The sequence below is a fragment of the Cygnus atratus genome, chromosome 5, assembly GCF_013377495.2.
Source record: "Cygnus atratus isolate AKBS03 ecotype Queensland, Australia chromosome 5, CAtr_DNAZoo_HiC_assembly, whole genome shotgun sequence".
Classification (NCBI taxonomy): Eukaryota; Metazoa; Chordata; class Aves; order Anseriformes; family Anatidae; genus Cygnus; species Cygnus atratus.
The window spans coordinates 11,492,577-11,507,173 of NC_066366.1; the positions used below are offsets into that span (position 1 = coordinate 11,492,577).

Here is a 14,597-nt window from a genome sequence, read left to right on the forward strand (position 1 = left end):
CCCAGTGGCGACTAGGGAGCACAATCCTTTCAAGAAAGAGAACAAACCGCTTTGAACCAAGTCACTTTATTGGATGGAAGGCGATACACAAAACACAGGAGAAAAGAAGGCTGATATTTGGTACAGAGTAAGAGAACTGTTTATCTAGATAGCTGAAGATGCATGCACTGCTGGACAGTAAAGCAGGAATCTTCCTGAAACCCACAGGGTGGTGTTTGTGGCAACACTTCAGCTCTCATTGTCACTGTGCCCTAGGGTGTGCTTGTCGAAGAGGTACTCTGCCATGCCATACTTTGGTGCCCCCATCTTCCGCAGGTTGGTCACATGGTCACCCAGCTCCTTGATGGCCTTCACCTGCTCATCCAGGTAGTGAGTTTCAATGAAGTCACACAGCTGAAATGGAGATTAAGAAGAGTTTAGGTCTGCACATTGATTTCAGATCCTGTTTCAGCAGGATGAGCATTCTAACTCTGCCTAGTGAAAGATGATATACAGGGACAAATGATATACAAGGACAATTTTAAAGCTGCAGAAGCTATCTGAGAAGTAGCCTTTGATCTTGTTCTTGCATTACTGAGGCAAAACTAAAGTGAGGCATGCCTATCCAGGCACACTTGCTCCAGGAACCTGCATTGTGGTATCATGTTCAGGAAACATTCTTTTCTTCACCACAAGGAAGTTCCTGAACACATTTAGAGCACTGTATAGCCTTTCATGGTAACTATTAACACCTGTCTTGTCCAACATGTTACTCCTTTTAGAAAAGCTTTAGCTTGCAGACATTTTCAGAAGTACTCTGAAAACACAGGTTTATTCACAGTTGGGAATTGCTTAATACACTTCTCCAAAGTGTTGCCCACATGCCTTCTGTTCTGAAGAACAGCATCAGAAGGGGTTGAACAGCCATACACCCACTGCTCTGTAAGGACAGCTGTAACCACCCAAACACAACATAACTGGTCCTCTGCAAGAAGAAAAAAGCACAATAACGCTACCAAATGGCTACAGTAGGTGCTGACCCCTGTGCCCTTCCCTGTGGAAGGGCTGCACAGCTTGTCCATCCCTTTTTTCACCAGCAGGACCAACAGGTACCCCCAGCTCACCACCCACCCAGTCACACACACTCTCTGCACAGCTACTTTCTTGCTTCAGTGGCCACTTACGTGCGGGTCGTTCTTTTCAGTTGCCAATTTGTGCAGCTCCAACAGCGACTGGTTCACGTTCTTCTCCAGGTGCAGGGCACACTCCATTGCTGTCAGTCCATTCTCCCAGTCATCACGATCTGGTTTCTACAGGGGAAAGCCCATGACCATACTTTAAGTAACCAGGGACCAATAGGGAGCAAAGCATTTTAGATCTGTCTCAGACTCTGCTTAAAAAGAGCAACTTGCTGCATCCTGCAGCTCTCCAGTAAGGGTCTTATACTGAAAGTTGTTTGAGCACAACCAAGTTCAGGCATTTTGATGTTTTGAAAAGCTTGACGCAGTGCACACTGAACAGAACTGAATGCATGCTGGAAGTCACAGAACAGAGATGCCTGTTCTATAAGTCCTCCTGTTATGCTCAGTGAAATCTTGCAGGTTAAGACTTACACCTGCTTTCTTCCTCCTCCCACCCTTGTAATCTAACAGCCTAAGCAAGCAGGTGCCCTGGTTTCAGCTGAGATAAGGTTTATTTACTCAGAGTGGCTGATATGGTGCCATGTTTTGGATGTAGGAGAAAAACAGTGGTGATAACATACTGGTGTTTAGTTGTTGCAGAGCAGTGCTTACATCAGCTCATGGACTTCCCAGCTCCTCATACCGCCCTGCCAGCGAGGAGGCTGGGGGTGCACAAGGAGCTGGGAAAGGACACAACCAGGACAGCTGATCCCAACTGGCCAAGGGGATATCCCATACAGCATCACACTGAACAACAAAAAAAAGGGGCAGTCAGCCAGGGAGAGACAACAACTGCTTGGGGACAAGCTGGGCATTGGTCTGTGAGTAGTAAGCAACTGCACTGTGCATCACTTGCTTTGTTATTGTTTCACTTTCCTTTTCTGTCCACTCAAGTGTACAAGCAGCTGCTGCTCTCCAAGATCCCTAGGGAATTCCTTCGCTTCCAGCCTGGAGATAGGCCCTCAGTCTAGTTCTGCATTAGGCAGGACAACCCAAAGCACTAGTCCTCACCTTGATGTCCTGCAAGAAGATGCGGCCACCCCGCTGATTCTGCAGCTTCATCAGCTTCTCAGCATGCTCACGTTCCTCATGGGACTGGTGCAGGAAGTACTTGGCAAAGTTTTTCAGAGCCACATCATCCCGGTCAAAGTAGTAGGACTGAAAAGAAAGAATGCACATGCTCAGAAGCCTAATACTCCAGCAGGCACACGAAGCAAAGCTCATCCTGTGACTTCAGACATGTCTGCAATCAGCCCTACTTCAAGACAGCAAGAGTCTAAGCCAGGGCTAGCCAGCAGCATGACAGACAGCAAGGCAATATGGCAGAGCTCTTCCCTTCGTAAGAAGTTCAGTTTTCCCAGCCTGGATTAAGTTTTAACCTGCATCCCAATCATTAACACAAATAAATGGTATTTGCAGTTCACTCCTAAATATACAAAAACCCATGCCCCACTGTGTTTTCTCTTCTGCTGCTTTAAACACAGGCTCTAAATGCCTCGCTGTAAACAAGGATGAGTTTTCCCTGTGCTCTTTGTTTACAATGATCACTGGTCAAGGTTCTGACTTATAACACTAGTTCAGAGGGCAAAGGACTTGAAGATAATTCTACAGAAAAGCCCTCATGAATGTTTCACCAGGTTGACTGGGGAATAGACTAATAAATACACTTTCTACTTCTAAAAAAATCTTCGGTATCACTTTTTAAAAACAGAAGTTTAACTGAAGTGCATGTTCAACAACAAATGCAAAGTCATCTCTTGAAAAACAGAATATGTAATAGCTGTTAGAAGTCACAGCTTATTTGTATTTTGGTCTTAAGCAGAATTCAATAGAAAGCTTTGTATCAACTACCAGTTCTTTGTATCAACTACCAGTTATTTCCAAGATGAGACAGCATGGAATTCTCTGCTCTTTAACCAGCAGTTTGGAGGTTCAAGGCAAGACAATGGTGCTTGTGTGTCACTACTACCACCACCAGTTACATTTGGCTTGCAGCTGAGGTTCAACCCTCCACAGTAACCCAGAAAGAAGCTTTAACTGTACACTTAGGTGCCCCAACATACTACAGTGTCACTACGAAGTCTCAAGTTACCTGCAAATCTAAGTCACCCGGATTGCTGCAGAGGTCAGAGCCGTGCCCATACCGAGTTACTCAACTCAGCTATTGCTAAAATTGGTGTCTCTTGCCAAGTACAAGAGGCACATGGCCAAGAAACCCCTGGATTCCTAATTCACTTCAGAACTACGAAGAACCGTGCCTGCGAGAGGAGAACGCCCGTGGGAGAGGCGCCAATCACCTCGTTAGGCAATCCCAGCCATCCAGCCCTGCCCCAAGGGCAGAGGCGCTCGGAGGCTGCTGAGCTGCGCTGATAACGAGGCCGCCCGGGGCGGCGAACAAAGAGCAGTTAACGTGTAACCGGCACCCGCCCGAGATAAGCGCCTCACCTACGGAAAACCGGCACAAATAAGCGGCTGTCGCCGTCGCCGCCCCCGGGCGGAGCAAGGAGTCTGCGCGGGGAGGACGTCCCCTGCGGGGCTCGGGCACCCCGCGGGTCTCACGCCCTCCCTGCCCCCTTCCTTCAGGGGAAAGCCTCCCCCGGGGGCCGCGGGATTTCTCCCTGTAGCTCGACGCCGCAAAGCCCTCGGCGAGGAGGAGGAGGAGGCGGCCCCGCCGCGAAGGCCCGCCTTCCCCCCGAGGCTGGCCTCCTCGGGGAGGCCAAACCACAACACCCCCCACAGGCCCCACATCATCAGGGCCTAGAGACCCCCGAACCCCCCCCCCCCAAACGCAGCCCCCACCCCCCCCAAACGCAGCCCCCACCCCCCCCAAAAGCAGCCTTCCCCCCTCACCATGCTGAGGTACACGTAGGACGCGTAGAGCTCCAGGTTGATCTGGCGGTTGACGGCCGCTTCGCAGTCCTGGTGGTAGTTCTGGCGCACCTGGGAGAGAGGGGTAGCCATCGCGCTGCCGTGAGAGGAGAGGCTGCGGTGTCGGTGTGTGGCTGGTGGTGGTAGTGAGGCGGCGGGCCCGAGCGCGGCCGGTTCCGTCCAAGCACTGTTGACGCAGGAACCCGCTCCGCTCCGCCTCGCCGACGCACTCTGGGCCTGCTCCGCTCGACGCCGTGCCTTTTATAGCGTCGCTGGCGTCACCGCGCGCATGCGCGCCGGCGTGGCGGGAAACGGGGGGGGGGCGAGGGGGCGGGGACTGGCGGCGCTGCCCGCCGCGCTTCTGCTGGCCCAGCGTGACTCAGCACCTCCCCCGCGGCGCGTGACCGGTGGCCACGCCCCTTATCCTGGCCACGCCCCCTCCTCCTCCCGGTCCCCCTCCCGTCACTGCCCCCCCCCCCCCTCCCGCCCCAGTGATCGGGGCCGGGCCCAGTTGGGTCGGTTTGGGGTTGAATCATAGAGTCATTAATGTTGGAAAAGGCCCCCAAAATCACCCGGCCCAACCGTCCCCTACCACCCATGTCACCCACTGACCCATGTCCCCAAGCAGCACATCCAACCTCTCCTTGAACACCCCCGGGGACGGTGACTCCACCACCTCCCTGGGCAACCCGTCCCAACGCCTGACTGCTCTCTTTGAGAAGAAATGTCCCCTAATTTCCACCTTGGAGCAACTTGAGGCCATTCCATCTAGTCCTATTGCTAGCTATCTGCAAGAAGAGGCCGACCCCAGATCCCCACACCTTCCCTTCAGGGAGTTGTAGAGAGTGGAAGGAGGCCCTGAGGGTAAAGGAGGCCCAGGGGGTAAAGGATGCCCTGAGGATAAAGCAGGTCCTGGGGATGAAGGAGGCCCATGGGGTGAAGGAGGCCTGTGGGATGAAGGAGGCCCTGCCATGGATGAAGCAGGCCCTGGCATTCTGCCCCTGCAGGAGCACAGCCATTTGTGCCTACACCCCGTAGCCCTGACAATAAAACACACTTGTTTGTCCCCAGAAAACAGCATGCAGCTTTGTAACTTCAACAGGAACGGCTTGAGCTGCTTAGGACAGCGTCAGGAGGAAGAAATCTGTGCCATAGTAGATACTTTCTTCCCCCTTTCGTGTACTCTCCTGGAGCAGAACATCAAGTTCTAGCTCTGGCTTTCCGCACCAGCAAACATTGGTGACTCAGTGACGAGGCCCAGTAAGCTTTCAGACTTCCTCCTTTCAGTGACCAGGCCCAGCTTCGGATAGATACTGCCACAAAAATGCAGTGAAGAAATGCAAGTAACCATTAAATAAGGGCCAAAATCCTTGGTTAATCTGGTGAGCCAACCCAAGAAGAAAGAACACAGCTGAGGGGTACCATCTTTCCTCGGAGCTGCTACAAGATAGGGACAGGCACATGCAACAATCACTGCTGGTGTTTGTGTGTGACCTTGGGAAAGAAACTCACTGTGTGTTGGCACGATTGTCCAGTGACGACTAAAGGCACCACAAACAAGAAAGACGGCGAGAAACCAAACATTTCCTGCCCTCTGATGTTCGATTTACTCGATGGTGAGATTTAGGACAGGGGCCTGTAAGCGTTTCAAACATAATGCCAAATAATAAAGAGGTAATTGAGAAATCAAAGGTCAAACGGAACAAACTGAGCCTTCTGATATCGGGATGGTTATTTCAGCTGCTTTTGTTACTACAGTCATTCAGTTCGTCTGGTCGTTTATTTTCAACAAACATTGGATTCTTTTACTTTCTGGTTTCTGATTTTTCGAACACATTGTAAACACAACTTTTGTTATAAATTACTATCACAACTTTGAAGGCTTAGAAATGTCCTATGAGATCATCCCTTAACATCGGGCTCCCAAAATCTTGGCTTTTGTTCAGGAAAACAGAAAATGTTGAAATTAGTCAGAAATATTACAAGTACTGGAACATGGATTACTGAGCCTGCAAACTCTGCTTAAGTTAATTTTTCCTCTAACTTGTCCTTTCAACAAAGTTTCATTTGGTCTTTGAACTTCCTTGTTCTGAAGGCAATGTCTGATTTCCCATGTGATTGCTTTCGGGTTGGTCTGCATCAGCACAACAGCACTTTTAGCAGCATACTGAGTGTCTTAAAGAAACAGACAGTCAATGTCTTCCTTTGACTTAAAGTTTTCTCTTGATTCTGTCAGTTAACCATCAGAAGTAATTAAGATCTGTAAATTAATATGGATCATACTTAGCACTTCTGCAGGCTGCCAGGTACATTTGAAACCCTCATGTTCCCCTCCCACACAAATGCTTATGTAAAAAAAAAAAAAAGGTGGTAACTTGGTAACTGCTGGGCGGATTTGCATTACTGTTTTCATACTGTAGTATTTTCAACAGTTTGAGGTTACTTCAAACAAACAAACCTCACATTTAGCTGAAAAGGTTTGTCAAACATTAGTGGTTGTCCTCCTGAAGCATATATACTCTTATATAGCTTTACACTCAGGCAGGCCTCTATATTTGCAGGTAATTGCAGAGTACGATTCAGTATTCCAGAAAGATTAACCTTGAACCTACTACTAAACTTTTTTTTTTTATCTTTATTTACATCATGTTCTTTGCTCTTTTTGCTCTCCTTCCACCCTTATGCCTGTGACTGACAAAGGCACGCTTGGAACTATGAGAAGAAAGTTACCCAGCAGTTTATAGATTGCAAACAATTGTTTATTTTTTTTCCAATCTCATCATGACCAAAGCTGCATAAATACTCATTACATTGTTTCATGAAAGGCTGTGCAACATCACAGTTTGTAAACAACTGAGCAAATAGTCTAATAATAATGGGAATATTTCCTCTGTAGTTTGGACACTGTGCCACTGATGATTAGATGTCAATAAGATTAGTAAAGTGCTACATTCTGCTTTCTAGATCGATAACAAGTTGCACAAACATACACATTAACAGTGATGACAGCAGATTTATTTGGCCAGAATAGTAAGTATTGGGTTGTACACTCATTCATCATAGCATCTTGGTGACAAATACAAAGATTGTCTAACACTCTGGTCTTAGAATTGTTTAGGTTTAGCTATAACTACAAGTTTTAGGTTGGTGGTGCAACTGACTCTCTCAAACTACTGTCACAGTGTTTTAAGTTTTATTATTTCGTACTGTTTTTCTGTGGCTTGGGTCAAGCCCTCTTTTATCTTGTGCCTTTCCTCATCAAGAATGAGCATTCTTGGGAAGCAGCCTGCAAGAAGCATTATCATACTTGGGCTGGACTTCACATCAAATGGTATTCACATTTGCTAACTGCAAGCTCGTATTTTGGATCTGACAATGCTTTGCAGACTACTTTCTATCATGTAGCTTTCAGTAGCTAGTAGTTAATTGCATGCCCGACCATTATTCATGCAACTGTCCAAAGCAGTAGGGAGATCCTGGCATTTTCCATTCAAATCCAATAGATGAAAGACCTCAGTGCAGTCAGGAAGAGCCTGGTAATCCAAACTATTTCCTCCAGTACACTTTCGCACACAAACATCACAGTGGCCCGCAGACTGATCCATCATCTTAGCTGAGTGCATGCGCAGCCTTGCTTTGCATCTGTGTCAGCTCTTGGCTGCTTTGTTGATCTAAACCAGAGGCATTCTTCATGCTGCCCACAGGCAAGAGGCAATGTATTGTCTGCCTACACAAGCTTCAAATTGTTGAAGACAATCTCTGTTTTCCCTTGGACTAGATCCCATCTGAAACAATGGAGCAAGATCTCTCATTTGTTTACAGCTGAGATGTAAACATGCTATGTAGAGCACAGATCTGAAACTCAGCCAAATCAAGGACAGTAACGCTTAGGTTCCTTATATGACAACAAGACATCAATTCAAGTTTGCAAAAATTTGAGCTTTTTTGCTCATAAAAATTAAATGCAAAATAAAATGAGCTTCTTTCCATAGATATACAGAAGGTGGTTAAGTCAGAGAACTGGTTGACACAGCTCAAGGTGTAGCAGGAAAAAAAAAACACCAAGTTTCTGTTTTCACACACCTCAAAGTATCTCAGTGAGGTGTGACTCCCATTGCATGTGACGCACACACATAGTCTCAGGAAAAAGGAGTCCGACCCCAGGCCAAGGGTAAATCGCTGTTAGATTGGAAGCCCCGAGCAGGTTTTTAAGAGGGCATGACACATAGTTACAGCAAATTTGTACAGACAGGGCCACCCGTAGTGTTTGAAGTTGGCAAGGACTTTGCATAGGGTAAGGCTTGGATACGGTGTTAAAAATTTGAAAGTTTCCATGTCCCTTACACACACTTTACAATCATTCATACCAACTCAACCTGTGCCATTCTTCTGTACAACCTTCCAAATCATGGCAGTGATCTTACTGTGGGCTGAAAAATGACTGGACAGTACTTGCAAAAGTAAATTCTAAGCTTGTAAAAATGGAAGTCAGTTTTTTTGCTGATAGACTGCCTCAGCAAAAACTTATCGTATGACTTAGGCATCCAGCTAGACCTCCAACAAGAGGGCTCCCTTCACGTGAGCAGAGTTCACTGCAGTTGGGCAAGCCAGATTGTTCAGGAATGCATGTGTCATTTATCATCTGTAGAAACAGTTCCCATCTTGCTTTAAAATGCTTTCTTGCCATGATATTTTAATAGCTAGAATAACAACAGATCTGAGTTAAAATGCAACACCGCTTCTAAATCCAGTGAGCAAGAGGGAGCTGAATATACTTCAAATATTACACTAACAAAAATACAGTAACCTTTTTTTCAAAGCTCAAAGTCCTGCAAATAAGATAAACCATGTGTCCAGTCAAATATTTGTTATGGAGGACTTCATTCCACCCCCAAACTTCAGTGTAATTCAGCACACAGACTTTAGGTAAACACTTTGGGTAAACCCCAAACTTGACTCCAAGCTCGATCACATGTCTGGAAATTTGACACTGATCTCAACTGTTTTGAAAGCCGTTTACTGAAAACATCTGGGCTCCACTTGTGCTGTAAGATATCCTATAAATGGAATTCCAATCGATTGCAAAATCCTCCTGTAGCTCCTTGGGTAAAACACTGCTTAAATTCTTCAGTCGTTTCTTTTAGGTGCCCAGTTTTCTGGGGAAACCCAGGTTTTAGGCGATGGGATTCACTGAGTACTTCCAATTCAGTATGCAAACAGCTGATTACACAGAACTGCTAATTCCTGGAAACACAGTCCTAGGGCAGAAAAACAAAGGGTATTGGAAGTTACTCTAGTAAATTTGCTTAGGAGACAGCAAACTGTTCTGCTATGGAAAAAAAATGTCATGATGACAAAATAATCTGTAACAGTCTGTACTATAGGACTTTGTAGGCAAATAACATATATTTTGGACAGACAAACATTTTCTAAGTACTTACAGCTTTTTTTTCTCTCTCTGAAACATTTCTGCACATAGACAGTTTAAACTAAATGCCCCAGGAGATTACAGTTCTCTAATTTGTTCAGAATATCCTTTTAATTAATCTTTTCTTCTTTGGCATGTGTTTGCTTAAAAAGGAAATTTTTTTTAAAAAAAAGTGCTTAGAGGTATGAGAATGAGGAAGAACAATGTTAATAAAACAATAGTTCTGTCTGTTCAGCACAGCCAGAAGCAGTATTTGGTGAATTTACTGACATGTACCAGTCCCATTTAACCTAATTTGAAGACTGACTCCACCACCTGGGAGTCAAAAGCTCTAGATTTTATTCCAATGACAGCCTGAGCACTAGGTGGGCATAGAGAGATTTGCCTGGTTGCAAAATCCAGAATTAGTTTAACGTCAACAGTCTTCCACAGTTAACACAGGCCACAACATTTGCTATACTGGCATTATCCTCTTCTAGTGTGATCAACTTCTCTCCCCTTTCAGATTTACAAAGTCTTTAAAAACTGTTCTACTTAATAACTTTTAGTATTTGAGTAAAATGTTGGGAAAAAAAAATGACTTGTAAATAAAACCACCCTGCTAAAGTCAACAAACATTGGAAAATTTCTCAATAGACCAAAAATCATCAACTTCCTATCACAAATTCCCCTGCAAACCACTTTGAAGTATTCAAGTCTTCACGAATGATCAGGCAGCTCTCATTCTGAGTAGGATGCACAGGCCGTATCCTTTATCAAAGCTCAGATTTCATTTGGGAATCCATCACAGAGAGAAACTTTAAAGCATATACCTGCCAGCTGAGGCTATCATTATTTTTGTGAGGATGCCCAACAGCATGTTTTGGGCACACAGCTGGAACTGGCATGCTTGCAGCACAATGTCTGGCCCCCCACATGCTACACTGGGATCCCACATGCTCCCAACACACAGTGCATTATAGGCTTTTCATACAGAAATAAGCTGTGGCACTGCACGTGGTCAGCAGGACACAGAGACCAGTGGGGGAAGTGAGACATCAGTGCAGCAGATCTGAGGTGGAGCCATGTAGCTCTCCAAAAGCTTCCCTATCCCGTGGCTATGCCCCCAAAACCAGGCTATCCACCTGCCCATGCATGCTCGTATTGGTAGTTACATTTCATCCCTGAGATGCCATTTTGGCAGTCTGCATAGCCTCAAGTTTGAACAGACATGATATAGCATTAAGCCTAAAGTGCTCTTTGCTTTTATATGTAGCCACCCAAAAAGGGGCAGGCAGGCAAATGCGTTCGAGCATGATGAGAAGAAACAAGCTTTTACAGGGAACTGGCCATTAAACAGCAGCTTAAAGAACATGCACCGGCCCGATAAGACATCAGCTCTACCACAAAAACAAGCACCAGCCCACATCAAGGTCTCTCGGGCAGGGCACGCTGATAGGGGAGGACACTTCTGGAGTGCTGTTCTTGAGCAGGTCTCTCCAGGACTTCATTTCATGTATTTTTCTTAGGAATTGAAGAGATTAGGTCTTACTGGCTTAGAAGACCTGGAGGAATTTTCTTTACTGAAATGAGGCAAAGGTTGGCAAGGTCAAGTGGAAAGTAGAGGCAATTTTCTGGGTCTGGGGGCAAAGATGGTTCCTTCTCTGCTGCTATAACGGGACACTGAAAACATCAATGCCACTTATGCAACTGAGATGCAGCCACAATTCCACAGGCTCCACCTGCACACCCACTTGCTCACTTCTCCCGCTGGCTGTAATTTACTCCTAAGCCATGCCCAGCCTCTCACCATCAGGATAAAAATATTTAAAAGCAGTTCAAAAGGATGAAGGGAGAACTGCTCCTGCATGTACTATCTGTGGAGCAGTCAGCCAGTATTGCAGTGCAGTGCATTTGTCCCTGCACAGTTGCCTCTGAATGAGCTGGACACAACACCAGCAGCAACTGGAGGGGAAGCTGCTTTCCCTGTGTCATAACCGCTTTTGCCCCATTTGCTGAACAAACTGGGCAAAAGGAGAGCCAAGGGCTTAGAAACTGCTTCACCCTTTTCAAACAGTCCAGCACAGCATTTGTGAGGAAAAAATAAATAAATAAAACAATCAGTGAAACTGGGCAGAGGGAGAAATAAAATGGGGAAAAGACATCAGCAGCCTCTATGGGGGTGAGACACAACGTGGTATCAATACATAGGATTGGGTATGAGGACCATGCATAAGTCGTCGTCTTAAATTCAGCAAATGGTATCTGTGGGCATGGTCCAGTGTTTCAGCAACCGATAAAATGCTTTCAGAACAGGCCACCCTGCCCTTGCAGTCAGCTACATGGAAAGGCATCTACAGGAGCATGTGTTGCTATAGAAAAGAGTATATAAACTCCTTAGCAATCACATCTGTCTATTCCAAGCCATAGCACTTGCTGCGTTGAGAGTTTCTTTGAAAAAACAGACTAGGAAGAATCATTAAACCCAGGCAAACCACTAGACTCTCAAACCTTGGCTTATGTTGTCCTGTTGTTTTGGTCAGCAGGCTGGAAAGAGACCCCAGGCAAAATCTTTACTATCAGTCTCACGAGGTAGCAAAAACTGTCAGTCTGTAAGGCTCTCAGACTTCTCCAGGGTAGTACCCATCTTCATTTCAGGTTTAAGAAGGTTGGTGGAATGCTCCACCTGACCTAACAAATCTGTCCCTCAGTCACTCTGTTATGAGTAGGTCTGCTCGGTCATGCATAGCCACACTGCCCCATTGTCTAAATTAGCTTTGATGACCAAGACCGAAACCAGTCAAATCAGGAACTTCCCAGTCAGACAAGAAAACAGATTTCCATTCCTCACTTATTTAGCACAAGCTGGACTCCTTGCCTTTTGTTTGATGGAATTGTTTGCTTCTGAAAGGCATCCTGAAGGGTCATAACCCACAGGACAGCAGTAGGCTGAGCATAAAGGCATTCACACAAGGTAAGGCTGTCAATAAGGAGAGACTGCATTTCTCACACGTACGTCATACACCTGCCCTGTCCCATTATTTTCCTCTTTTCTCTGTCCCCAGCCACTCTAGCTTCAATGTTCATCAGGGCATCTATGAGCCAGTTCAGCTCATGAACCTAGTAGAAAACAGAAGAGGAAACGTGAACCTTTTTTGTCTAATTTCCAGGGTTGGATTCCCTGATGGACAGATCTAGCAAGCTCCACAGTCAGAAGCAGCGTGACATGACAGCAGCTCAAGCACTCAGTTTATGTCTCCATGCTGAGGGGGATAAGGGGTGCTGGCCAAGCTCAACAGCAGTGGGAAGCCAGAAGTCCAGGGGATATGGAAGTGAATTGCTTCCAATGCCACTGCCAGATCTTGAGAGCTAGAATACACCCCCAGGACAGTGGAGAGCGATTCCCCCCTAAAAGCTTAGATCCCGTCGTGATCCCACCATAACACCTCTGCAAATGAACTGAAAGTTTCACTCTCTGTGTGTGTGTGCAGGCAAAAAAGGGGGGAAAAGCAACAACAAAATGGGAGGCAATCCCAACCTTGCTCTACAAGTCAGTCCATTCAGGTATGATACTTTCTGATGGCAGGAGGGCACTGAGCACTTTGTGGCAGCAGGGTTAGGATCTTCATTGTGGCAGGGAATGGAGATAAGACAGCGAGGAGACAGCTCACAGACAGGCATTCGTCAGGGACTCATGCTGGAGTGCCGAAGGCTGAACACTTCAGGAACAAAACAAGGGGACTGAAGATATTCCCATGTGGCAGCTCGTTTCTGCCCTACAGGGACCTTTTTTAGAGGTGACCATTGCAGATATTCACGTGCTGTGCACATTCTTCCACCATGACCAGAGCTGGCTTCCCCATTCATGCCACAAAACAGCCTTTCCCAATGCCATTTCCCTTGTATAATGACAGAATACATATCTTTCTGTGGGTCTGAGTGGATTTCCTGGGCAGCTCCTCTTCGCCCATTGAACACCTAAGATTTAGCCAAGATTCCAGGAGATTAAGCTGTGAAGATGTTAAATCAGGCACAAAACAGAAGTGACTGCAATGAGTTCTCTTACAAAGCATTTCTCCAGTCAGGAGGTGCAGATTGAGCAACAGGCTGACATCAGCTAAAAAAAACAGGGTGGTGGTGGGAGCGGCTCAGATGCTAAACCATGCGGATGTTACTTAGGTCATCATGCAGTTCTCCGATCGAGAAGAAAAATAAGCCAGAATTGCAGCATTGTTACTTAATCCAGGAAACTCTGGCAGTAAACTCAGCTGTAGGAACTAGCTCAGCATGACCACACAAAAAAGCCACCAGTCTTTTACTGGAATTCATAAGTGCCTGCATCCCTGGCCAGAGTGAAGCTTAACTAGCAGTGAATACTATCTGACGTAGGCAATTCCTACTGCTTTCCCTGCCCATAATACCGTTGCTATAGCAGAGGCTCCCTTGGGAAGACTGCTGTACTGAGTCCAGGTCCTTGCCCAGCACACCAGCCCTTTGCTCATTCATTATGCCGAGTGCCTCATTTTCAAAAGGAAGGGTCACACAGATTTGCCATCAAACCTTGTTCTAATTTAACTCCCACTCCAGTATCACATGCCTCACTGATCAGTCAATTCAGACCCACAGACAAGGAACAGGCTGTCTTGTTGCCCTGTTAAAAACAATTTTGTATTTAAGAAACCTAATGAGCCAGTTGTATTTAAGAAACCTAATGAGCCAGAACCATCTGTATATACTTCGCTAGCAATTTTGACTGGTCTAAAAGGAAGACAAGTAACATTTGCTGACCCTACTATTGAGCCATAGAGTGGCATTAAGGCACAGCATGAGTCCCGGCAAAATATCTCCACCATTTCTCAGCCTTCTTTATTTGCCCAGAAGCTCACTCGTTAAAAAAAAAAATAAAAAAAATAAGTGTTTACAGTGCAGGTCCTCTCTGGTTTCTTCATCTTTTCATATTAATAGAGGAGAAAGGAATAGTTCCTAAACTACTTCAACCTAAACTGGCCTTCAGTCACATCACAGTAACACACCACACAGAGACCTACAAAAACAAACCTGAAAAGCCAGGACCAAAGCTGTAAATTCAGGGGACTGAAAAGGAAGAAGAAAGGGGACTGAGGATTGATCCGTTTCTACAGCCACATTCAGCTTAACAAACA

At 46.0% G+C, this 14,597-nt stretch overlaps 1 protein-coding gene across 1 annotated transcript; it reads right to left on the reverse strand.

The window, feature by feature from the left end:
- Positions 1–50: 50 nt before the first annotated feature.
- On the reverse strand, positions 51–4,292 carry FTH1 (ferritin heavy chain 1). Its single transcript, XM_035549977.2, has 4 exons — positions 4,011–4,292; positions 2,172–2,318; positions 1,164–1,289; positions 51–393 (listed from the first exon to the last, which is right to left on the reverse strand). Exons 1-4 carry the CDS (start codon positions 4,119–4,121, stop codon positions 229–231), a joined length of 549 nt encoding a protein of 182 aa, XP_035405870.1. The 5' UTR covers positions 4,122–4,292; the 3' UTR covers positions 51–228.
- Positions 4,293–14,597: the final 10,305 nt, after the last annotated feature.

Excerpts from the sequence above, each read along its gene's own strand:
- FTH1 (XM_035549977.2), bottom strand. The coding sequence starts at position 4,121 with ATGGCTACCCCTCTCTCCCAGGTGCGCCAGAACTACCACCAGGACTGC. Across the intron at positions 2,319-4,010 it reads CCTACGTGTACCTCAGCATG|TCCTACTACTTTGACCGGGA; the intron begins GTGAGGGGGGAA and ends CTTTCTTTTCAG. Across the intron at positions 394-1,163 it reads CTGAAAAGAACGACCCGCAC|CTGTGTGACTTCATTGAAAC; the intron begins GTAAGTGGCCAC and ends TCTCCATTTCAG.